General features: G+C 53.8%; 1 protein-coding gene across 5 annotated transcripts in view; it reads left to right on the top strand.

The window, feature by feature from the left end:
* PDE2A (phosphodiesterase 2A) overlaps positions 1–25,669 on the top strand; it is a 91,753-nt gene that overhangs the window by 26,751 nt on the left and 39,333 nt on the right. The window contains exons 1-3 of one of the 5 annotated variants that reach the window (XM_084772012.1): positions 2,440–2,456; positions 2,690–2,759; positions 12,872–12,933. In XM_084772012.1, the coding sequence (XP_084628138.1) occupies positions 2,741–2,759; positions 12,872–12,933 (81 nt within the window). In that variant the 5' untranslated portion in view covers positions 2,440–2,456; positions 2,690–2,740. Of the gene's footprint in view, positions 1–2,260; positions 2,281–2,439; positions 2,457–2,571; positions 2,760–12,871; positions 12,934–25,669 lie in introns of those variants that run through there. The other 4 variants (XM_084772011.1, XM_084772013.1, XM_084772009.1 and 1 more) reach the window with 4 other exon arrangements.

Consider the following 25,669-nt stretch of genomic DNA (forward strand, 5'->3'; position numbering starts at 1 on the left):
GTGTGGATCACACATTACAGAGATAGGGAGCCCTGGGATCTATAGGGAGGCCAGAGGAAGCAGACTAATCCTTGGCATCACTGCCTAGCCACAAACGAGGGTTTGGCAAGCTCCTTCCCTTTGCAATTTGGCAGAGCCTTGCTTGCCCCTGCTGTGAGGGGGCTGGCCGAGGAACTTTAAGGACTTCACACGGAGGCGGGAGGCGACGCCTACCACATGCTCTAAGAGGGTTCTACACTGAATCTCGATTTGTTAGCATTTCACAGATGGGGCAGTGGAGGCTCAGATAGATACACTGGCCACAGTCATGCAGCAAGCAGCAAGCCTAGGACCCAATGAGCACTCACTTGGTGGCCCCTGATGAATGCTTAAACCAGAGCAACTAGCACAAGGAGTTAAGGGAGGAGACAGAATGCATTCTGGGACTCCAGACACCAAAGTAGGAGAGATTCAGGAACAACTCAGGAGGCAAGTGCTATGAGGTCCCACTAAAGATGGGGGGTCTGAGGCAGGCTGGGGTTGGCTCCTAACTGCAGGTCCCTTGAAGAATCAGTAGCTAGGGCCAGTAACTAGGGTGACACCTCCTGGGTACCTGGGTCCCACCAGGCTATCTAAAAGCCCAGAGCCAAGCCAGTGACACATGGCCAGGATTACCCAAAGGTTTGTGTACTGGACCCAGGGAGTGGCCATCGTATTGGCCATCCTTGCCTGTTTACACAGGAGGAAACTGAGGCCAGAAAAGAGAAGGGAGGACCTTCAGGGGAGTAGGCATGGTCTTTAAACATCTTAGCCCATGTCATGTTCTACACAGTGTTAATATGTAGGACAAAATGCCCTGTTATGAAGAGGCAATATAACACATTGTCTCGGCCTAGGTCCTGTCCTCAGCTCCCCAGACCTGACTCCCAGGAAGGACACAAAAGGGCTCCCCTAGACCACTGAGGTGGCACCCAGAGAAAGGCTCCTGGGGCAGATGGCCTTAAGCTGCTCCTGAGTGGTGACCAGGGCATAGGGTGGCACCAGGGCAGACCAGAAGGTGAGAATGAGGCAATTGCTGTCTGAATGAAAAAGGTTGTGTAAAAACAAGGGATGGAGGTTGTCAGGGCTGGCTGACAAGTCAGGGGTGAGCTGCGGAAGGCCTATAATACCAAGTGAGGGGTTCAGGTTTTATAGTGTTGGTGGTAGGGAGCCTAAGGGTGCTGGAAGACAAGACGAAGCATGCTCAGAGCCGTGCCTCAGCAAGGAGGGGGAAAATCCTTGTGTAGAAGATCACCCCTTGAGTTATTGGGACAGCCAGGACACTTCTAAGCCTGTGCCAGGTGCCGGGACCGTGTCCAGCACTGGGCTTAATGACTCAACATTGAGGAAATTGCTCCCCAGAGGGAGAGGGCCCAGATGAATCACAAGTATGAGGTGGAGAGTCTGGGGGCTCGTGAGTCATCTCCCAAGGGCTGGGGGAGAGGGAGGTATAGAAAGAGGGGCAGTAGTGCAGAAAGAAGGACCACGGAAGGTCACAGTGAGGGCTGTCAGGAGACTCTGTCTGTCTCACCATCATTCCACATTTGAGTGGAGTCCTGTGGGACAATGGAGGCCAACTGGGAAGGGGATCTGGCTAACGTCATACCGGGCAAAATCCAGGAAGGCCCAAATTCACCCTTCAATATAGACACGTCCCATGCCTTAGGCCATCTTTATGGCAATCAGAGGCTAGAAAGCAGGATGGTCCAGGCAAGGACTTTTGACCCAGGTTGCATGCTACTTATGTCCCCTCGTTCCTCCAGCAAACAGCAGCTGAGGTCGGGGTGCACAGTCGCGATTGGACACCAGGGGGCGCAGGAGCGTCACGGCTGTCGCAAGCGCCTGAGCACAGAGGCCGCTCTGCGGAGAAATGCGCTCCCAGCTCTCGGGGTCCCAACCGCGGAACTGCGGACTACGTGGTCCTAGGGTTTGCACCCTCTTCACCCTTCCGGATCGCTGAGGCAGACCTACTTGGTAGCCTTAGAGGCCCAGTGCCCTCACCCCACACTTGGGAATGGTGCGCCTGTTTATGTCAGGGCGCACGTGTCTCCTTCACAGATCGGCTACCGCTTCAGGGCTCGTCCCATTTTGGAGCGACCTCTAAATTTCTCCCTCACTTTCCTCTACCTTCTGCACTGGAAGGAGAGAAGGGACCTAAGAGCTTCCGGACTGTGGCCGCGGTCCCTCTCCCCGCACTGCGCTGGATTTGTCCTCGAGGCTCTGGCCGGGCGACTGAAGTCCAAGTGATGGGGAGAGAATGTGGTGCGACAGTGCGCGGGACTCTGGGAGGGGCCCTGCCACATAGGAGGAGTGGCAACAAAGGCTGAGAGGCGACTGAAGGGAGGGGATCCCCATAGCCGACCCGCTGGAGGAGTCTTGGGAGGGTGAAGGCCTGGCAGGGGGAGAGCCGGCCGGGATCTGGTGGGGTCGGATATTTGGTAAGCTTTGAGGTGCTATCCCTGGTGGCAGGGACGTAGGCGGGGCCTGGAGGCCTGGGGCGGGGCGGGGGCGGGGGCGGGGCGGGACCGGGGCGGACCCTCGCGCGGACCGGAGAAGCTGTTGCGGACGCGCTGACCGAGCGCAGCGGGCCGGGCTGGCGGGGCGGGCGGGCGGCCGCGAGCATGGTCCTGGTGTTGCACCACATCCTCATCGCTGTTGTCCAATTCCTCAGGCGGGGCCAGCAGGTCTTCCTCAAGCCGGACGAGCCACCGCCGCCGCAGCCATGCGCCGACAGCCTGCAGGTAGGGGGGCCCCCCCATCCTGGGTAACAGGGAGAACCGGGTGCCCGAGGAGAGCCCAGCCAGGGCCCAGTCCTCTGAAGAGCTTGTAGTCGTCTGACCCACTGTCCACCCTCTCCTGAACCTTCCTCTAAGAGGGGACCCTTTCCTTAGTTCTGAACCCATCTTATACCGAATGGGACTGCAGCCTATACCCAGAGGGGGTCCTTGCTTCTCCAGCTCACCGCTCAAACGCCACACTAGCTTCTGACTCCTCTTCGCATCTGGAACTCCTGCATCCCAAGCCCCGAACTCTAAATCCACAGCGGGAGCCCTCAGCCCACACTGACAGCTCCGTACGAACCTGGAGTTCTCCAGGTTAACCCGACCCCCTTCCCAAACCTCTGTCGTACAGATCAGATTCCAGGCACACCCATATCCCCTAACCCCCTAGAAGCAGGGAGCTCTATCTCATAACTAGGACCTCACCCCTAAATCTCTAGCTTCTGTTTTTCTATAGCCTCACTCCCCCTGTTACTAACCATGTAGACTCTAGTCTTCATCTTCCGCCCAACCCAAGGGTCCAAATTCCCTTTCCACTCCAGCTCAGTTTCCTCTCCTGCCAGACTGGCCCCCTCCCACTCTCACCTCTCTCTTACACAGACCTCCTGCCTCCTCCTGTTGCCTCTCCACGGCTAGCTTCTCTTGAGGTGTGACGGTCCCACATTATTGTCCCGGTTCTCCCAAATTCTTGAGCTCACCGTCCTTCTGCCCTTCTGTTTTTCTCTTGTTTAGTGCGTTGCTCCAGGTTGCCCTCTCTTTCGGTCTGTTCAGCCCTTCAATTTCTATAGGTATCCCCCCCCCCATCTTTATTCTAGGGTATTTCTGTGACCATGCCTTCGCTATGTATCTACCTCTACTTGGGGTTGGGGGTAGCAGGGTTAGAGGACAGGGCTGGAATGCCTAGGACCTCCGCCCCTGCCTGTGTTCTCAGGCATGGCATGGGATGGACTCAAGTCCAAGGGCTTAAACGTGGAGAATATTACCCTCAGGGGTACCCGAAATATGAGGTGGGTAAGGAGCATGAGGTGGCGCATTGGCATTTGTAACTCATAACCCCCTTATCTCTGTCCTGGTGGTGACTGGGGCAGCTGGGTTTGGAGATGAGGAAAGGGGTAAACCGTGGGCTAATGTCCTTCACCTCCAGTGAGGGATGGATGAGTCTGGGGTGTGTGTGCTCCTGTGAGTGTTCCTGGGTGTGTAGCATTGTTGGGTGTGCCTTTTGTGTAATCGTGTGTTGTGCTATGTATAATCACATCATTTGAGTGAGATTCGTCAGAGGGATATTACGGGATGGAGATTTTGGTGTTACATGCTGTATGTGTGGCTACAGAGGCAGGATTGTGGGGAGGAGTTGTAGCCCAGTGAGTGACTCTTGTGTGTGCATGCGGTTGTGTCTGTCACGGCAGTGTGATGTTGTTGCAGGGACAGCTTGCATGTTGAAGACTGAATATGTGGCTATGCATGCTAGTTGTCTGCAGACTGTAACCAGGAAGAGTCCTTGTATGGCTCTGTTAGTTTTGAATGGATGTCTTGTGAGAGAGGCTTGTGTCTGAGTGTGCTTGCAGCCTCCTTAGTAGCTTAGGGTCACTATGGTCCATCCTGGGTTTGGTTGGGGGGGGTCAATATTTGGACCTGTGGGTTGGTGTTCATGTGCCATGTGTCTATGGTGACTGTTGGAGCAACTGTGGACAAGAAAGGATGCAGCCAAGACCATGGGTCCAGTTAACCAAGGAGCTGGTTGACCAGGTTTGGAGGGTGGGCAGCAGGAGGCAGTTTGCAGGCTGAGGGACTTTGTGTGCCTACCAATGGGTGATATTTTGGTGTGACATTAAGCATGCAAATTATGCAGAATATGTTTGCATGTACTTACATGTCTGAGCAATGTGGTGTGTGTGTGTGTGTAATTGCATGCATGCATCTATGGCTAGGGAGGTGAGTGTGAGGTGTGTGAGGTGCATGGTGGGATCTGGAGTCTGAGTGTGGTGTGTGTGGGTGTGTGTGAGCCGTGTGACTTTTCAGTGTGAGATGTGGGCTCTGTGATCTTTTCTCTCTGTGAGCTGTTTGCTTGTGATGAGGAGAGTGTGAGGCCTATAGAGTGAGTTAGGGTGGATTAAGGATGCCTTGGGCTGGGGCTGAGGTCAGGGTAATGAAGTGTGTGCATGAGGTGTGTGGTGTGAGGAAAGAGGTATATTATGTTTGGCCATGTGTGAATACAGCAGGTGCCCCATAAATGTTTGTGGAGTGACGTATGTGTGCAAGGAGGGCTTGGCTGCCTTCCTGTCCTTGCTTTCCTCCTAATCAGGTCCCTGGAGATGCCCTTGCCTGCCCTCCCAATTCAGGCTGCCTCTACCCTTTGCCCTTCACCCTCCTCACTTTGACCAAAGCCTTTGTCTTGAGTTTCCTGCCGAGCAGGCGCTGGACAGGCAGGCGGCGGGTGGTGGTGTGGTCAGGGAACCTTTGTTCTTTTCCTCTTAGCTTGTCCTGTGTTTGGGGCCAGGGTTTGGAGGATAGGAAGAGGATACACGTGTCAGCAGGTCCACTGTGTTTACTACAACCTCGGCAGAAGGGAGGGTCTAGCACTGGCCAAGTTGGGTGGTGTCTGTGGAGATGCCAGGGCAGCCCAGGCTGGGCTTGGAGCTGACCAAGCCTGCCAATCAGATACTATTTGACTCGGTATGGTTAGGTTGTCTTTCTGGGTCACTATCACCGAGTAGCCAAAGCCTCCTTTTCTCCTTGCTCCCCTCTCCTCCTTCCTCCTCTGTGTCACCAGGCAGGGAGAGACAACCAGAAAGAGACCTCAGTCTGTGTCTGCCTTTGTTTACCCTCACATCAAATGGAGAAATGGGCACTGTTCTCACAGAGACCATTACCAGAAAGGCTTGGCCTGGTCAAACTTTTAGGGATCCTTTAGTCTGAAGGCAGCGGTCCCAGGCAAGAGAGACAACACCACAGTCTCCAGAGGATGCTCTGGGAAAGCCCTTCTGGGCATTATTAGCCGGTGTTAAAGAGCACTCCGGACTCCTAAGGTCGAACGCACAGGAGCCATCCTGGTTAGCCAGAAAGAGGCTATGGCTTGTAAGTCAGCATTACCTTCTAGAAGAGTCTTCAAGTGAGTTGTGTGTAAGCTGGGCCTTGAAGCAAGGCAAGGTGGGTGTGGAGCTGCAAACAGTTTCCACCCAGCTGCAACAGTAGCGCTGCCTGGCTTTGGGCAGCCATTCCTGGTCTCCAGCTTCTTGCTCCTTTTTTTTTTTTCTGTCCAGTGTCCTTGGCTGAGTCACTGTCCTAATTGTTGTTGTCATCATCACCATTTAGCTAGTTCCTTCTCACTTCTGGGGTCCTTTGATGATGTCTTTCCTAACCGCTTAACTCGTGCAACTTAACTGCCTATGAGCACAGACGGAGGCCCTACTCTGTGCCACGTAAGGTACACTTTAAAGTGTTAGGATCATTTTGTGGACTTCCTATCTTCTGCGTACAGCGGCCCCCTCCTCCTGCCTGGAGCAGCTGGTCCCTTCCTCAGCAGTCCCCCAGCCTACATTGCATTTGGCCCTACGAAGCCTTCTACCACTGGGGGTCTGGCTCCCTGTGTCCTGAACTAGGTCTGTCTCCTACTTGCCGTTGAATGTCCAAACTGCCCCTGGAGGGTTGGCAGCCCAAGCTGTCAGCTAGAGAAACTGAGGCCCTGAGCAGGGAGTTCCTCCCCAGACCCTCAGCCCTCTAAGATTCTCAGGGAGGAAGAGAGATGAGATGGCTGGGCTAGGGCTCATAGCATGTGGCAGGGCTGATACCTCTGTCCAGCTCTCCTGGCCACCAGGCTGGGCTCTGGCCCCAGCACCGTGCTGTTCTTTGGCTGGCCTCTGTGCTGCCTGTGGCGGGGAAATGATTATTAATGACCCCCCTGGCAAAGAGACAGGAAATGCTTCCCAGCCACAGCTGGGGCACTCTTGCCTGCCAGCCTACCAGCCATGCCCGCCTTGGTCACGGTGCGAGCATCATACTACGCCCATCCCTCCCTGCCATCTTCGCTCCTCCAGCCTCTCTCACTTCCCTGGCTTTGACCTCCTAGGGATACAGAACAAGCAGAGCTGGAGTTCTTTCCCATGTCCCTTCCTTGTTCCTTCCTCCCAAATTCTCATTTCTAATGTCTTCCTTGTCTCAAACAGGAAGCCTTCCCTGAATGTTCAGCCAGTTCCTCTGGTACCTGTGCCCATGAGCTTGAGAACACTATGTCTCCAGCATGGAAGATTCTGTCCTTACTCTCATGGCTGCTCTGGTGGCTCTAGCACTGGGCTGAATACTTTCTGTCGTCTGTCTTCTCCTCCTGCAAGTCTTTAGCCCAGCCTCCTAGGGTTCTCACACCCCTTGCCCGCCTGTCCTAACCTGTATACTGCTAGGCCTTCCAGGTGGTTGCTATGCCAATAGAAAGGTGAGTCAAATGAGCCAGAGACTGGTCGCTAAGGTTCTCCATATCTTCCCTGAGTCTGGGCAGTACTGATCACCTCGCCCGCCCGTGGCAGGTAGCTCAGACTTGGGTACCAGGGCTGAGGAGGGAGGGAGCTCAGACAGAGGCTAATAATGTATGCGACTCAGGCAGAGCCAACTGGGGTCCTCATTCATCCCAGAGTTAGAGGAAGGGCAAGTTGGGAAGCCGTCAGAAAGAAACAAATCTGAGGACTGAGGGCTGAGCCCGCTGGGCAGAAAGGAGGATGCTAACTGTGATGGCTTGTTGATGGCAGACAGCAGGAAGAAGGCTGGCACTCCCAAGTCCCACGGTTGTGCTTATGGAGCTGGATCCTGGACAGCCAAGGTGGGCATGTTGAATTCCAGATGGGCGGCAGGGGAGGGACACCAAGAGGCAGGAGATGTGGCTGATGAGGCTGGCAGGGACCAAAATTTTCAGGACCTACAAACCACTTTGAGGACTCTGGATGTTTTCCAGGGAGCCAGCATGCCGGGGAGGAGTGGAAAGGGGGATGCAATATGAGGCCTGGGTGATGTACACAGCTCCCTGGAGTGGAGACCGAGGCTTACGCTGCTGTGGTCCAGGATGAGGCCTGGACAGGGAAAGGACGGAAGGGAGAGGGTGACATGGTGGAAGAGAGGGACCAGCAACAGAGGTGACAGGGGAGAAGGGGCTGCTGGAGTTGACTGGGTATGCTCTGTGAGCTCAGGAGAGGAGACTGTGTGGGGATGAAAGCTTGGACCTTTGTTCCGTGGAGCACCTCTGAGGTCACCAGCCATGAAGGCCTGGATCCTACTCAGGGCTGCTGTGTTCTTACCCAGTATGTATGTGGGCAACTGGTGTTCCACCCTGGGCAGGGTGTTCAGAACTGAAAAAAAAAAAAAACAAGCTGGATAAATTAGTAGAATTCAAATCTAAAAATGTATGAGTAGAAATGCAAATTTATGAAAATGAGAAATGTACACGATCCTTCTCATGTAAATTGTGAACTGCTGCGTCCCTGGACTTTGGCTCAGGCTCCTGTGAACTGTCTCTGATGTGGCCACCCCCTAGGGCCCCCGGTCTTCCTGTTTTGAGGAGCCTGCCCTTCCTTTCCAGCTGGTGCCTGGGGTGAGGGAAGACATTTTGCTTTTCCTGTCCCTTGCCCTGAGGGAATTAGCCCTCTGCTACCCCATTCACAGTGGGTACACCACAGTGGGGGAGACAGGCTGAGGGTATTGAAAGAAAAAGAAAGAGATAAGGCTGAAAGGAGGAGACACGGGAGAGGTGGGGAGGCAAGCAGCAGCTGACCGAGCACAAACATAGGAACCTCAGAATTTGAAAGGTGCCCAGTTGTCAGAAGAGCCAACCTACACAGGTCCAGCCTTGCAGTCTTGAGCTTGTGCACTGCCGAGTTCCTTGTTTTGTGGTACTCTTGCGCCATTTTCCGAGCTGTATTTTCTCACTCACTCGTAAAACAAGGAAGTTGGAGGCCCATACAGAGCTCTGAGGGCTGGGTGAGTACCAGCTCCTGGGGTGTGATTTGAAAATCTGGGCTTGTCAGCTTGGAGCGCTCACTGGGATGATGCTAGCTCCCCAGGACTCTCAGCTCTCAGCCCGGGGGCCAGGGTGGGTGTGTTGGTTGTGTGGATTCCGACATTCTGTGACTTTAAGATGCTGGGAGCCCAAGATGCGGACATTCTGTGCATGCAGGATTCTAGAATTTGATGATTTGATGATTCAATGATGCTAAATGGGGCTGCTGGGAAGAGCTGCAGCCACCTGCCTTGTTAATGTCAATGTTCACTTATTAAAAACATAACAAGATGCAATGGAGACAGATAGCTTGGTGTGGGATGGCAGCCCCACCCCCAAGTGAAGGAGGGGAAGGAGGGTGCCTTGACATCACAGGAGATGGGAGACCCTGTCAGCCTGGCCACATGGGCTGTCTCCTGCTACGGCAGACTTGGTGCATGCTCCTATGAGACACATGCCACTCTCTAAGCTTATATGGCAAGGGAGTCAGTCCCATCACCCACTGCCTCCGTCTCCCAGCCATGTCAAACTATGGCCAAAGAGCTCCCTTCTTCCCAGCCCTCAAGGTGTCTTCACAGAGCTGTAGATGGTAGGGAGGAGGGGCCTGCTCACCCCCTTTCCCAACAGCTGCCTGAGGGGAAAACAGGACATGACTACTTCCTGGACACGGGTGTGGAGATGCAGGAACCTTCGCCAGTGAGGGCTGGGAACCCAGAGACTGGAGGATATTATCTGCCTTGACTCTTAGGTGGCCAGAGGGTGGGGGGAGAGAGGGAGGGGAAGGGGGGGCTGCTAAGGAGAGCTGATGGAGCCTGGCTTGAGTCTCATGCACATTGTTGTCTAGAATCTCACTGCTTCTTGGGTCCTGCTTGTGCCTCAGGACCCAGGTCAGAGTTGGGAAGGAACCCCGGCTCAACCTTGGTGGCCCCTCAGAAGCCTGTCAAGGCTGCGTGTCCAGAATTCTCCAGCCTAGTGGGAGGCCACATCAGAACTAGTCCAGGTCTGAAACAGAGCTTCCTGATGCCCTGGGTGTGTCTCCTAGCTCCCCGCCCCCCCCACTCCCCCGCATCTCCCCTCCAACTCCAGCCCCATGGGGCAGGAGTGGAGGTAGAACTCAAGTTCAAGGGCAGAGTCCCTGTCTGTCACCCTCCAGCTTTCTCCTCCCACAAGCTAGAGAGCAGGTGGGGTGGGACAGCTGTTCCCCGTCATCCACAAGGCTCCATTGTGTGTGCTACCTCCTTGGTCTCAAGAGTAGGGTCTCCTGCAGGGAACCCTCTGCAGCTGACTGGCTCCCCAGCGGGGCTTTCCTCTGTCTGCTCAGCCACCCTTCTATTCCCTCATACTCTCTCGTGGCCACCTGCCCCAGGCTCGCTCCCATCCGGTAGGTCTCCATTTCTGACTATACAAGTGTGACTATCTCAAAAGCCAGCCTAGGAAACATCCTAGAAGAACAAGTTGGCTCCTTTTCTCCTGACGAAGAGAGGGAGAGGTCTTGACTAAAATTACACAGTAGGCTGAGGCAGAGCAGTGCTGTGCCACTTCTCTTCCGGGTCATGGGCACACCCTGCCCTTGGCCTCAGGTGTCCAGGGTTTGAGAACTGACCATGAGAGACACAACACAGAATACACAGGAACCTCCTGAAGCACAGCTCTCTTCTCTTAGCCCTACCCCACAGCCCTAAACTGCTGTCCCTCTTCTTCGCTCAGACTCTCTCTTGTCTTCAGCACTGTCTCTGATGTCTAGGTGAAGGGGCCAATTTGCAAACCCTGACCTTGGGACTTCAGCTCAGACCTCCATGGGCACCTATGCATACACACACGCAGATATGTGTGAAGGTGCCCCCAAGCACGAACAAATCCCATGCCAGGTGAAAATTTGACCAGACAGATAGGCGGTCACTCTGGATGCTACTGTCTTCTCTTAGCTGTAAGTTCCCCGTGCATAGCACGTGAAGGCCCTTCAGGGGCCTGCAGATGGTCTCTACCTCACTAATTCCTTAGTGACAGCTGGAGGCCATGAGTCTCTACTCCTTTCGATGCCTCCCTGCCCCCGCGCCAGTCATGAGATCCCTCCCTCCTGTCTCCAGGAACAACTCAGCTTCCTGTGGCTGGCTAGGGAGAGCCATGGAGGATCCCCAGAGGACAGTGGGACAATGTGGAGGAACTAACAGACGAGACTTTGCATCTTCTCAGAGCAGGCCCCGCCCCGCCCCACCCTGACCTCCCTACCTGGCATCTTGGGCAGAGTCCTATCCTGCTTCCCTTTAGTGCCAGGGTTTGGTGTGCCCTTTGGCAGGTAGGTCAGAGAATCAGGAGCCTTGGTGCGTGTGTGATGTATGGTAGTTTTTCTGACTGAATCCTGAGAGGTCAGATTCTTAGGTCACTGGCAACACATTGGGGCAGGGGACCGTGTGCCCTAGCCGTGTTGGGTGAGCAGGGAGGTGATCACTGTCACAACTGGGGAAGGCCCAACTGAAACTCTCCATCCCCCCTCGATCTAGTTCCCCATACTTGAGGCCCAGTAGAGGGGATCAGAAGGGAGGGAGGGATGAGGTGCTGAACAGCAGCAGAGCTCTCTAGGAGTCTCTGGGGGTGGTGGAGCCTCACTCCCAGCAGCTGTATTTCCCTGGGAGAGGAGGGCATTCAGGACTGTAGGGAGGCAAATGGTTTGTGCACACAAGGGATGTCCCCTAGGGTCAGACACTTATCTCAGCCGTCGTCATTTCCTCCGCAGAACAAGGCAAGGTTAGTGGGGGTCATCGCACAGAGGGAAGGGACTGGCTGAAGCCAACATATGCCAGGCCCTATAGCAGCCAGCACTGGTAAATCTCATCATGCCCTGGGTTGTAATCAGCCCCCTGAAGAGCTCTAGCCACTCAGCCACAGTCGTCCCAGGAGACTAGGCACTGCTAGGCCATCACTCTACACACAGACACTTGAAGTGACACTCATGATTAGCTGCGTATGTAGCAAAGCAGGAAACCCCACAGGACATAGAGGACATGTGAGACACCTGACACAGTCACTCCACACACCAGGTGCAGCTACTGTCACCTCCCCCATACCCTCTGAGGGCCCGAGACTCCTGTTGCCATAGGCAGGTGTCCAGTGCCTGGGTGGCAGGAGGGGGTTACCAGTCAGGGAATTTAGCTCTTCCCCACTCCAGACTGTGTCTCCCCGATCCTGCTGAGTGCCTGAGGCTGTTTATTTCCTCTCAGGGATGGGTGTCTTGTCCCCCCTCCCCCCTCCCCACCCTGTCCCCACCACACGCTTCCGAAGCTGCCAAATCAAATCAGTCCCTGCACCCGCGCCAGGCTGGCATGGAGGCCAGCAGCTGACGGGAGCGAAGCCAGGCTCAGAATATCCCACCGCCTGTCCGATACTGGGACATGCTTGGGGATGGGGGTGGGGAGGGGCAGGAGCCTGCAGCTGGCCCAGGACAGTGCTTGTCAGAAAAGCTGGGCTTCTCCAAGTTGCCTGGGTGGGAGACCTCTGGAAACAAGCAAGCAGGTCCCCCGGTGTGTCTATCAGGCCAGTGGCACACTGTTAGCAGCTCTCTGGCAACAGTGGATATGGTACTGGGAGAGTTTGGTGGAGGTCCACTTGAGGCCTCGGGGACTCAGTGCCAGGCTGGGGGTAGCAGCTTGTGCACAAGACACATTATCTCGGGATTTTTTTTTTTTTTTTTTTTTTTTTTTTTTTTTTTTGGTATCTCTGGGCTTTGAGCGCCATGGCTGTTCTGGTCCCAATTTGCAGATAAGTAAACTGAGGTTAGGAAGTGCTAAGGAGATTTCCTGGAACAAAGCAGATGTGGAGGGACCTCAGGATGAGCAGAAACTGTTCATTTCTTTGTCTTGGGAGAACACTTTGTCTAGGCCAAAAGGCAAAATGTGTCTCTGTTCTCAGAGTTGAGGAAAAGCAGAGCTAGATGCCCAAGGAACAAGAAGGATGCTGCAGTGAGCGTAGGAGGCAAACAGCCAGGGCTACCTAGAGGAGAGTGCTACCTGTGGGCTTGCTGGGGGCCGATGGGAGGGCAGGCTGGGAGAAGGGGAGGAGGCCTGGTAGGCCTCATCCCTTGGCCTTCTTGTCTCTGCAGCCAGCCAGGACCCCCTTGCACAGGAGCCAGAACTCCCAGGGAGTAGAGACGACCGACTGGAGGTGAGAGCTCAGTGGAGGGAAGAGTGGGTGGGCTTTGGGGGTGGGGTGCAAGATTCAGAGGCTGGGGCTGCACCCCAGGACCCCTTCCAGCCTAAGAACACACACACACACACACACACACACACACACACACACACAGACACACACACACACACACACACCCCAATACCCCTCTTCTCACTCAGCCCAGCCTGGAGGGCTCCCTGTCCTCCGCTCACCTGGAAGCCATTTCCGGCTCCTCTCCTGTTCCCTGCATCCTTTGTATTTCCTGCCCATGGCTGAGTTCCTCTCCCAGCTCCATTCCTGCCCTGGCCGTCCCCCTGAGACTCATTGGCATCCCTATCTTCCCTATGCTTGCCAGACGGCCCCTACAAACACCCAAATTTGAACTTGCCGTTTGACTCACAAATCTCTCATGCTCCCATCCCCTTCACCCTCTGAAGCTCCAGCCTACCACAATCTCCCTCATCCATTCTGGCTTCACCGAGCACCTGCTGCTGACATCCTGAATACTTCTGGGCTCGGCAGTCGCTTCCCTCTTCCTGAATGGCCTCCTCCCACTCCCCATCAGCTCCGGCCCCAGCCGGCTCACTCACATTCCCTCCTCTGAGCTCTCCCACCTGGCAGTTGGGTGCTAGGGCATGCTGCTGTCTTTTGCCCACTGTGTGTGTCATATGGACCCTATTTTCTTCATCCTGTGACTGTTGTTGTGTGTGTCTGGCTTGTCCTCTGGCACTGTGAGCTCCCTAGGCCTAGGAACTGTCTCTCTCAGTCCATTCCTCCACTGCTGGTAGGGCTACCAGCCCAGTTCTGACCATGCCTTTGGGGGGTGCCTTGTAGCAACCTTCCGTGTTCAATACGTAACAAAAATGGGGGTAAACTGTGGGCACTGAAGGCTGAAACAGTGGTGTGTGTGTGTGTGTGTGTGTGTTTGCTGCCTATGTGTGTGCGTGCATGTTCATGCATGTGCATGGGTTCCCGTGTCTGCCAGTGTGCCCAAGTGAACTGAGAGGAAGTTGTTGCCTGTGTCAGCCCCTTTGGTGCTAAGCACTTTGGGCACATATTCATGTTCAACTCTTAGCGTAGCCTAAAGAGTGCTGTGCTTGTGGGAGCACTCAGAGCAGGGCCTGGGGGTGGACCAGGGTCGAGCTGGGGTGAAATGCCTCCCTGTCTACTTCTAAGATGAGAAAGAGATGCCCACTAGGGCCTGGGGCAGGGGATTCAATGTGTCAGCATGAGGCCAAGGCTGAAAATGTCCTGGGTCTCAGTGCTAGGAACCAGCCAAGGGGAGGGGGAGGGGGTGGAGAGTCATTATTAATTTATTTACTGCCATGGCATTCCCCATGGGTGGGAGCTCCGCCCCCCCCCCCCCACGAGCTGGGACAGATGGTGTTCCTGGGAGCCCGCAGTGTCTCAGCAGCCTCGGCCACCCGCCAGAAAAGACTGCATTTGTCACCAACCCAGGAAGCCACAAGGGGAGGGATTTGGAGAAGCTGAGACCCTCTGGGGCTGTGGGGGCTGAAGGAGCCTGGCTCTAGGTTCTGTGTCTCTGTGCGCAGACTCTGTACCTCACCCATTGGCCCTACTGTCTGCACGTTCACGTGTGGCGCCTTCCCTGTCCCACCAGCCTTATCTCTCCGTGATGCCTCCCTAGATCAAGCCTTTGTTCTCCTTGTTCTCTCCCTTTCCTGTTTGGGTGCTGTTACCTTCTCCTCGCTCTTCTCAAAGGATGACCATCATCAGCTCTGCCTTTCGGGGGTTGGGGGTGGGGCGGCTGCTCTGGTCTAGGTCTGCCACTCCCCAGTGTGTGACCAGGAGTCAATCATGTAGCCATCTTGAACCCATCCTCCTTGCCTGCAAGCGAAGATAAGCCCTTCTAATGGGTGCAGCCAGGTTAGCAGAGCGCTTGCTTAGCATGGACAAGGCCACGGGTTTGCATAAGTCAGGCACAGTGGTCAGATTGGAATACGTACTACTTAAAAAAAAGCAAAATAGCATAAAACAGGCAGGCAATAACAAACAGCCCAAACAAGGGGGAAAATCCCCCATCTTTACTGGGACTGAAGCATACTGTTATTACCATTAGTGCCCAGAGCAGCTAGGAGAAGCTGCAGGTCCCACGTGAGGAGCAGGCCTGGGAAGAGCTTTTTTGCTCAGTGATCCTTAGAGTCAGGACTAAATTGCAGACACACACACACACACACACACACACACACACACACACACACACACACACACATGACAGTGCTTGCAGTAGGGCTGAGATGAGGCTTGCAGCGTTCTGTGGGCATGGGCCATTCTTCTGGCATTGTCTAGGCAGCAGCAATGGAACCAAGTTGTCAGCACTCCTCCCTACCCAGCAGGCACCTGTTCAGCATACTCTTTAGGGATGGATCCCTGGCCTCTGACCAGCTGGAGGAGGGGGCCTTTCTGGCTCATCCTGGGATCCAGACCCTGGCATCCTCACTCTGTGGGGACAGTTCAAGTTGGCGAGCTGAGCACACCAAGCTAATGCTTTGGAGCTGGGACCAGGGACCAGGTGGGGTCCTGGGAGCTCCATCAGGGATGAAGGCTGCAACAGGTGTTGAGATAGAGGGAGGCACGGAACAAAGGCACAGATGTCTATACCAAGCCCTCCAACGCACGGTCCAGCCATTGCCCCTCCATGGCTGCCCTTTGGAGAAGATGAAAATGACACTCCTTGGCGCCGCACTGTTCCCCGTGCCCACTGGGTTCTCTTGCTTCTTGAACAGTCAGCAATCCAGTCTGGTAGCTTTGCTCAATCTTTAGCACAAATGAGCTCTTCCCCACCCCACACCCCCACCCCACACTTGATCCTACTGACCCCTCATGTGTGAAGTTTCTCATCTCGGGTGGGGGTCAGTCTTCTTCCCTCCCTGGGCACTCACAGCTCTCAGTCTCGCTGCGTGTACCGTTGGGCAGCTTGTCACACCACACAGTTCCTGGGCTGTACATCTCCTCCCAAGTGGACTGGAAATACCTGACTCTCTTGCATCGCCCTTGGGTTCATTTGGGTCTGGCATACTGTGGCTGCTTAATAAAGGGTTCTCACATGAAAGAGCGCAGCTGTGCACAGGGTTGGAGTGGCTCGAAGAAGGAGGCTCAGTTGGTGGATTAGGGCAGTCATGGAGGCTTCCAGGAGACATCCTTAGAGCTGTGAAGGACAGAGAGCATCAAGGCCAGCGATCGCCTGGCCTGTCAGAATCCATGTGGTTGGCTCCTGACAGAACCAGTGAAGGGTGGCAAGGACCAGGAACCCCCAGACAGAAGAGTATGAAACTCAGTCCTAAGGAGGAGCCTCCCCCTACCCCCCGCAGGAGGTGGGAAGGTGTGGTTTGAGAACCAGGGAGCAATATTGAGGCTCCAGTGGTGGGCGAGGGGACCACGCACTGGTTAGCAACATGCAGAGCTGGGAGCCATGCAAATCAAGGATGCTGCTGTGGAGGAGAATGGCTTGTGTGAACACAGGTTGGCAGGAGGGAGAGTTCCACATATCAGTGAGGCGCAGGTCCTCAGCAGTGGGGTGAGGCCAGAAGGGCCACAGTGGAAGCCGTTTTTCCAGGCCGAGTTGACCCTTTCTGATCAAGGTCTCCTGCCAGCTGTTGCCGCTTCCTCCAGAATTCTCACATCAGTAGCAAGTGGCCTCAGTGCTGCCCTGCGGCCCCTGAGGGAGCTGCTGCCAACAAGTCGGCTGTAGCATCTGGCATCCATGGGGGCCCTGAGGCCCTGCCATCTGTTTGTGCCCACCTGTCAGGCTGCACAGGCCTGGGGCATGGAGGGCCTTGGGACCAGAGAAGCGGTTTCAGCTGTCACCCTAGCTTGTCTCTCTGTCTGCCTTATCCATCTGTCCGTACGCCAGCTGTGAGAGAACAGTGGAAACGGCATCACAGCAGACAGGCCCTCCCGTCAGAAAAGGGCAGTGAGAAGAGAGAGGTGTCAGAGAAGATAAAAGGCTGGGGCAAGGCCAGGCTGTGGGCAAGCTCAGAGAAATCCAAGCTCCTTGAGAACAGAGTCAGCTTGGAGAAACTCTAGCTGAGAGCCGCACAGCAGGCCCACAGTGGTGTGGGGACAGATGCTGGGGGCCCAGGCGTGAGCATGAGAGATGAACACCCTCCCCGCTCCTTGTCCCGCTTGGCCCTTGGCTGTAAACACTCGGAGAACAAGTTCCGTTTCCCGGGAAATATTTATCTCAGGCCATGTGGGGAGCGTGTGTGTTGGCCTCCTCATGTCCTTCCTGCAGGTTGGCCCGGGGCAAGAGGTGAGGGGCCTTGGCAGCCATAGGGGACACTCTGTAGGGCCAGAGGAAAAGCCAGGAAGGAGGGGGGGGCATACCCTGAGTTCCCCTGATTGGAGCCTGAAGTCAGAACCCTGCTGGCTTGGGAGGGAGAAACCTGTTTTGTCTAAATTCCACAGAATGACCTCTGCTCTCTCATCCTGTCTTCATCCTTGTCAGCCCTGGCTCTGCCGGGTTCCCGTCTCTGAGACAGTTTGCTCCTGTCTGGTTCCTCTAAGCCTTTTCTTTCTCTTCCTCCATATTTCCCGGCTCTCAGGGACTCCCTTAGGGATGGCTTCCTGTGGGACAACTTTTCTAACTCTCTGACCTTCTGACCTTTTGTCATCCAGCCTCCTTCTCCTTCCTCTGTCACGCTTCCAGACTGAGGCCTGCTGGTCTTGTCCAAAGTTGGTCAGATAGTGTTTGCCGTGGCCTACCAGGAGTCTCACTAGGAAGCCCGGGGCTGGGCACTCTATCAGTGGTGCCTGTGTGGTACCCAGTGGGCATCTCTGGTGTCCATCTCATGGGGCCAGCCCAAGCTGAGAGGCATTTGGGTAATTTGGGTATATTGAGGGGAGACCATGAAATGCCCCATTCTCGCCCAGAGTTTTTGCTGACCAGCTACAGGCTGTATGCCTCAGGCAGGGCCTGGCCCGACTGGACCCTCACAACAGGAAGCCTCTGAGGAACAAGCATCAGCTGGGGCCTTTGAACACAACAACAGGAAACTGTGCTGACACGAAGCAGCAGCTCTGTGACTATGCCCTTACAAAGGGGTGGGTGTGGGTGCAGCTTCGGGTGACAGTGAGACGTTGATTGTGGGACAATGGGTGTTCTAAGGGGCGTGTAGTATTGGGCCTGTGACATGTGATACTACTAAGTATGTGATAGTGATCATGGGACACTGCACAGAGAGTAAATGAGTCACTGAATACTGGTTGTGTGGTACTCTGAGATACTAAGTGTGTGAGACAGTAGGTACATTGTGTGTGCCTCTGAGGGTAAATGATGGGTACATAACAGGTGTGATGTCATGAGACTCAGATACATAAACATGGGGAAATGACACTGTGGTAACAGGTGTGGTCCTGAGCTTGTGGCTCGAGTGTCTTGCTTGACATTGAACTGTGAGGCTCAGTGTGTGCCCCCGAGGACATGATACATAAAGCCGAATGTGTGAACAAGGATGTGACATGAAGTGACACTGGGCGTGTGAAAATAGTTACGATGCTTGCAGCCCTCCAGCCTGGCGCTGCACATGTGATGCGTAACAGTCATGACAAAGTGAAATGTGAACACACAGTGTGGAGTGTGACAGTGTTATGGGTAGACAGCGATGGCTCGAGGCAGGGGACGAAACACGGTACAAAAGACAGTTGGCTCTGAGGGCTGTGTGTGGCATAGTGGGTGGGGTGGCATGGTGCGGAGGTAGGCAGACCCTTTGGAGGCTTCCTGGGAACTGAACCAGCCTTTGAGAGGGTTGGGGGTGGGGGTGGAAATGACTGGACTTGTTGATGGCTTTGAAGGTGAGAGGGAGAGGAGAGCCGGTGGTGCCATCCCGTGGGTGTGAGAGGCTAGCTAGAACCCCTGAAATGGGCTGACAGATAGTTTCACTGGTGAAGCGCTTTCCGAGTATGAGGAGACAAACGTCATTTCCCTACATTAAAACAACAACTAAACATAGCAGCTTACACCTGCAATCCTAGTCCTGGGGAGGCAGGGACAGGAGAAACCCTGGGGCTTGCCCCACCAGCCGCATCCACTAAGAAACCCTGTCGAAAAAGCTAATGCGGAGAGTGGTTGATGAAGACACCTGAAGTTAACCTCTGGCTTCCATGCACATCTGAACACCACACACACACACACACACACACACACACACACACACACACACACACACACACACGAGGAAACTGTCTCAATGACTGGCAAGTGGGCCTAGAAGCCAAGGCAGCATGGTGATGTGGATGCAGCCACGAGCATACAGAGGAGGGACAGGGTTGATGGACAAGGTAGGGGGGGGGGCGCCAAGGAAGATGAAACACTTCCGTTGTGAAGCTTTTTATTTTATTTTGAGGCAGGGTCTCATTGTGTAGCCTGGCTGGCCTGGAACTTCCTGTGTAGACAAGGCTGGACTCAAGCTTACATAGATCTGCCTGCCTCTGCCTCTGCCTCCTGAGTACTGGGATTGAGTGTTTTCTCCACTATACCTGGCTCCAAATAAGAAGAGTCTGAGGGCAACTGCCACAAGGGAGAATACAATAAGCTGCCGTATCACCCAGACTCAACAGTTGTCAAGCTTTAGTTGCGAGTATTTCACGTTTTGCCATATTAACTGTATGGTTCCTCTTCATTTTTCTTTCCAGCTTTCTTTGGTTAAGTTGGAAAAAAACTATTTAATTATGCTAAAATATACACAGGAGAGTTTTCTGTCCTTAAGTATGTTCACCAAGCTCCAAACGCTTTTCATCTCCAAACAAAATCTACCTCTGAGGAGGCCTCCTGCCTGTCCAGCCCCTGGCAACCTCATTCCCACTTTGTAGTCTCTAGGGGCCGCCTCTAACAGGAATCATGCAGGACTGGCTTTTTGCGTCACTGATCATATTGTTCTAGAGTTGTCCATCTGTGTTGGAGTGTGGACAGGATTTTCTTCCTTTGATGGCTGAGTGATACACCAGTGTACATATTTTTGCTGATCTTTTTGGCCACTAACGGACACTCATGCCATTTCCACTGTTTAGCTGCTGTGGATATTGGGCCTATGAAAACGGGTGTATAAAAATCCCTTCAAGACTGCTCTCAATGATCTTGGGTATATTTTGATAATTACTCTTGCTGGACCATATGGTATAGCCTACATTTGATTTTCATGTTTTTCTTTCTTTCTTTCTTTCTTTCTTCTTCTTCTTCTTCTTCTTCTTCTTCTTCTTCTTCTTCTTCTTCTTCTTCTTCTTCTCCTTCCTCCTCCTCTTCCTCCTCCTCCTCCTTCTCCTCCTTTTTCTTTGTATTTTGTGTTCTGTGGTTTCTGGAGACACAGTCTCTCTGTGTTAGCCTTGGCTGTCCTGGACTTGCTTTGTAGACCAGGCTGGCCTTGAACTCACAGTAATCCACCTGCTTCTGCCTTCCAAGTGCTGGGATTAAAGGCATGCGCCACCATAGCTGGCTTTTTTTCTTTGCCTTCTTAAAAATTTTTAAATACTTTCTATTTAGTGTGTGTGCAACTGCACATGTGCTTGCATGTGTGTATGCACCACGGCACACATGTGGAGGTCAGAAGACAATTCGCAGGAGTCAGTTCTCTCCTCCGTCATGTGGGTGGCAGGAATCCCCCTCAGGGTTAGTGGCAAGCCATTGAGCGGGCCTGTTTGTTTTGCCGTTTATCCCACAGAAACCTGGATCGCATGCTCTTCTTGCCATGGCCCACTGAGTCCTGGAGTTACAGGTGTATACTAGCATGCTCGCCTGTGGTTCAGGACTGACTTGTTTTAGAAGAGTCCATCTCGTGTCTGGCAGCATCAGTGTGTAAGGGTTTCTGCTTCTCCACACTTCAGCCAGCCCCCCCCCCCCCGCTGTTTTCTGGATTTCTTGGCCAACAGCCTTCCTAATGTGTGTGCCATGGCCTCTTGCTGTGGCTTTGATTTTCTTTTTCTTTCTTTCTTTCTTTTTTTTTTTTCCTAAATGACCAGAGATGCTGAGCACCCTTCCACATGGCCATCTTCTCTGGGGAAATGTCTGCTCAAGCCCTTTGCTCATACTCTAGGTTGGATTGTTTGCTTTCTGTTGCTGTTGGGCCGTAGGAGTTCCTTATGTATTAAGCCTTCATTATATGCAAGATTTTCAAGTGTTTTTTTCTTCATTCTGTAGATCGTTTTGCTGATTTTTTTTCTTGAAATATTTTTATTTCACTTAATTTAGCAGGTTTCCTTATGTCGTTTTCACTTGTACTTAGTTCCTGTTGACTCTCCTCACCCCACCCTTCCACTTCCTTATGTCCTTGATGCCCTCATCCACTCTTCAACCTTTCTACCCAGTAGTCCACCTGCTACTTTCAAATCGCATTTATTCCTTTATTTATTTATATTGGAGGCTGAGAGGTCCTGGGGTGGCATCAAAATGAAACGGTGTTGACACAGAGCCTGCATGGAGGCCTTACCTAGTGCTGTGAAAGGGTGAGACGCTGCCCGATGCGATGTGTGATTCAGAGAATGTGAGACATCCTGAGTGAGGGTGACAGTAATGAGTCGCTGTGTGACAGCCAATGTGGGACACTGTGGACACTGGAGCGACCCTTATGTCACTGAGTATGTGGGGCCTGCTGTGAGAAGGTGACAGGGATTGCGTCCTTGTGTGATATCTTGGGGGTGATGTGTGTGACACAGAGCATAACACCGTGTGGAAGTGAGAGGGACTGAGGATGTTTTGTGGGTGATTGTATCAGGGGCCAGCCCCTGTCGTACTTGCTGACCACCAGAAGGGAGGTGAGCACTGTAGTGCGGATAAGAGAAAGTCTTAGCTGGCATGTGCCGATGTGAGGAGTCCTTCCTGTGCCAGATACCCAGGAAGGATTGCAGGTGAGGCTGCCTCATCCCAGCAGATTTCTTCGGAGGCCGACCAAGCTGACCAAGAGCACTGCTGTAGATTCCCACTGAAGCCCACCATTTTATTTTTTGAGCCTCAGTTTCCTCAAGTATCACGTAAGGCTGTTGGTAGCATCATGGGAAACACTCCCCCATGTTGGGTGAGGGTTCTGCCTCTTGGGGTGCTTCCCCTTCCACCCTGGAACTCTGGGCTTTTATCTGAGACCCATGGGAGCACCTGGGAGAGATGTGCCTTCACGGCCTCAGCCCTCTTTTCTCTCCCTGTTCATGTTCTGTCCCTGCTCAGCGTTGTGGTGACACTTCTATTTGTTCCTGCATTCCTTTCTCTCAGACCCCTGCTGGACTCACCAGCCCATGAGGCTCGAGCACAGGTTCCTCATTCAATTAAGACTGATGCAATTTGCTCATGGAAAAAAAAAACCCCATAATTTGGTTAATCACACCAGTAGGGGATCTGGGTTTGATGGGGGAAACAGGGGCTGGTAGGAGGCTTGTACTGTGTCCGATGCCTGTCCCAGGACCCTAACCACTCCCTCAGGCTCTCTCAAGAATAATCAAGGCCCAAAGCATGGGTCACTCCAAACTCAGCTAGAGGCTGTGATACTGGAGACTGCCCCCCACCCCCAGTTTTCTTGGTTGGGTCCCCACCTGTTTCCTAGTACAACCATGAGAGTTGGTTATGGGGAGGGAGGTGTCTCATTGCTGCCATGCTGAGCTAGCTGGGCCCAGCATCTCAGCTATGGGACATTCTCCTGGAAAGGAGGGGCTCAGGGTGGGTCAAGGGGTTAGAATCCTAGAAGGGGACTTGGAAGGGGTGGGTCATCCTGCAAGCCTCATCTGAAATGTGACAGTCTGGTTCCAGAGTCAGAGTCCCTCTAGTCCCAGGGTGTGCTGGAGGCAGAAGAGGCCTTATTATCTATAAGGCGGGCACATCTTAACCATGCATATTATCTCTTGGACAAGGACTCCAGGGGAGCTGAGTGAGACTAGAATTAGGCCCTCTCTCCTCACTGAGGTTTGCTTTTCTCAACTTGTTCAAAGGTAGTCCCAGCCACCTGCAGTCAGCTGAGGCAAAATTTGCCTGATTCTAGCTCTGGGGAAGGCACTTTTTGCAGATCAGACCTTTGAGGCCAGGGAGGGTTTTTGTTTGCTTGCTTGCTATTTGTTTTGTTGTGTTTTTAAGATTTGTTGGATGCATGTGGCATGTGCTGGAGCAGAGAGGTGGGTCTTGCCCTCAGGAAGGTGATGGAGGAGGTGAGTGGTGCATGATGGGGGAGAGTCTGACTCTGGAGATGCCAACACTGAGCCTCAGACACATTTGCTCATTCAGATGGGAGACCAGCCACCAGGCTATTCATGGTGTCCCAGATAGACACACATGCTCAGCACACACACCCCAGTCTCATGTCAACCTTAATGACCTTATTCATACCTACCTGGACACAGGAAGTGAAGTCCACCCATAAATACAGATGGCCACATGGCTACAGAAGTTACATAAATGCGTTCACTTTGCTCTTCCACGGAAGTACAGGCCACATACTTTCACACCGCAGATGTTTCTGTCTCATGACCCAAGGGACATATTCAGCTATGGTCATGTGATATTCCTTAGGGACACACCATTATGGATGGCATGTGCTTAGGTCACCAGTAAAGTGAGAGCTCCCAGCTCCCCACAGAGAAAGGAAAAAAAGAAAAGCCAATCCTGATGAATGTACACAGAGTTTTGCAATGAGAAAACCCTCTCACATGCTGCTAAAAATCTCCTTTGCAAAATAACATTTGTTCTGAATCGCACAGAGAGTCTGAGGTTCTGGGAGGAGGGCATTGTCTTTCAGAGATCCCTGGCTCACAGTTACCCAGCCCTGGTGTTCGAGGAACTGTACAAGCACGTGCGCGTGCGCGTGTGCGTGCGCGTGTGTGTGTGTGTGTGTGTGTGTGTGTGTGTGTGCGCGCGCGCGCGCACGTGCACGCACACATATATATACTGGTCCCAGCTTCCAGGCCCTGAGGATATGAGGGAGGGAGAGTAGGAGAAATTCTGCAGAATCCGGATGTTTGTTCTCTGGTTTCTGGGCCCTCCAAAGGCAAATAAATAGCTTTGGATGCCAGCCTGCCTGTGGGGTGGGGCCGGGTGAGCGTGTGAAGTGCCTGCTTCTGTCCCTGGAGCTCCACCAGCTGGGACCCTGTACAGTGACAGAGATCTTGGCCAGCCTCTGCTGTGCCTCTCTCTGGGGACTGGTTCTCTCAGCTGAAGAAACGGAGGTAGGGAGGAGGTGAGAGTGGATGAGCTTCTCTTGGAGACTGCGATGGACAGTGACACTTGGGACCTAGTACAAATGAGAAAAGGCTGGGAGGAGCCATGGAGGGGCCAATGAGAGTACATTCTTAAAACACGGGGCCCCAAAGCCTACAAGATCTCCCCCACCAACTCTCTGGTTCACCAGAGGGTGTGCTAGGGCCCTGAGGCCTCACGCCTGCTCTGTTACATATGAGGGAGCAGAGAGAGAGAGGAGCCGGGGAACAGGACTGGGCTCCTGGAGGACCAGGCTAAGGCTGGGCCTGAAAGGTCAGAAGAGAAGGGAGGATAGCGGGGCATAAGAAATGGGGAACAAGGGTACCAATGGGGGAGGGGAAAAGGGGGTCCAGTGTGGAAGGCACCCACTGAGCAAAGGCCTGAGTTTGAAGACACTGGGTAGGAAAGAACCATAAATGGCCATGTCCTGTGATCCCGCTGCCCCTCTGGAGGTGGCCACAGGGACTTTGCCAACAGCTCCTCACAGCCTAGGAACCCAGAGCCCATTGGGGGTCTGAGGAGACAGGGACATTCCACGGGGTGGGGTGGGGGGACTCCTGGGTCACACTTATGTTTTAGCAAAGTGCTGCACAGGGTGAAGGAGCCCAGAGAGGAACACAAAGGCAGGGGCATGCCTGGGATGAACCCTGTCCAGAAGATTCCTCACCCGAGTCCCCAGTAAAGAAGGGCTATTCTTAGGAACAATAAAAGTGCTCACACATTCCACCAGGGGCAGGGAGAGGGAAAGGAGGGGCAGGAATCTGAGGCGCAGAGGGGGGGGGGAACCTCTCCTCTCCTGGGTCTCTGGCTGTGCCTTCAAGGGTTTCCCTAGGTGGTGGTGGGGCTCTTCCCTGGTTGGTCCTGCCTCTCCAGTCCTGTCTCCAGGGTCCCCTCCTGGCTCTCCCAGTTTCTGAGTTAGTCTCTGTCCCTGTATTTCTCATACTCCAATACTCCTGGGATTTGGGGAACAGCTGGGATGGGCCAAATTGTGAGGATGAAGCCAAAGACAGTCCGTCGCAGGAGGAAGCAGTGTGAGGCTATGGGACCGACACACATGAGGTCCCTTGGGGGGTACTGGGAGAATCTGGAGACAAAGTCAGAACCAACCCCCAGGCAGGTACCATGGGGCAGCCAGTTCCCTGCCTGGTCCCAGGTCAGCCCAGTGTTGCACCCAGCACCCCAGTCAGCCCTTCCTTCCTGACGTCTGCAGGCCGTACTTGACCCTGGGTCAAGCCAGTGCCGTTTAGCATTTATCATCTATTGTGGGCACGGCAGGGAAGGGGAAGCTGAGAGAGCGAGAGACAAGAGACTCCAACCAGGCCCAGAGAGAGAGAGGCACCCAGTCCTGTTCCCACATCAGAGGGATGACCAGTCTATTCCTTGGCCAAAGCAGCACTTGAGAGGCCCAGAGCCACAGGAGAGAGGGGCCTGCCCATGTCTCTAGAGGAGAACCTGGCTAGACCTTTTTGTTTTCTCTGGCCTTCCATATACCCCATATCAAACCGGGGATCCAATGCCAAGAACCTGAGGCCTATAGGCTCTGGT

The sequence above is a fragment of the Acomys minous genome (assembly GCF_964271855.1).
Source record: "Acomys minous genome assembly, chromosome: 2".
Taxonomy (NCBI): domain Eukaryota; kingdom Metazoa; phylum Chordata; class Mammalia; order Rodentia; family Muridae; genus Acomys; species Acomys minous.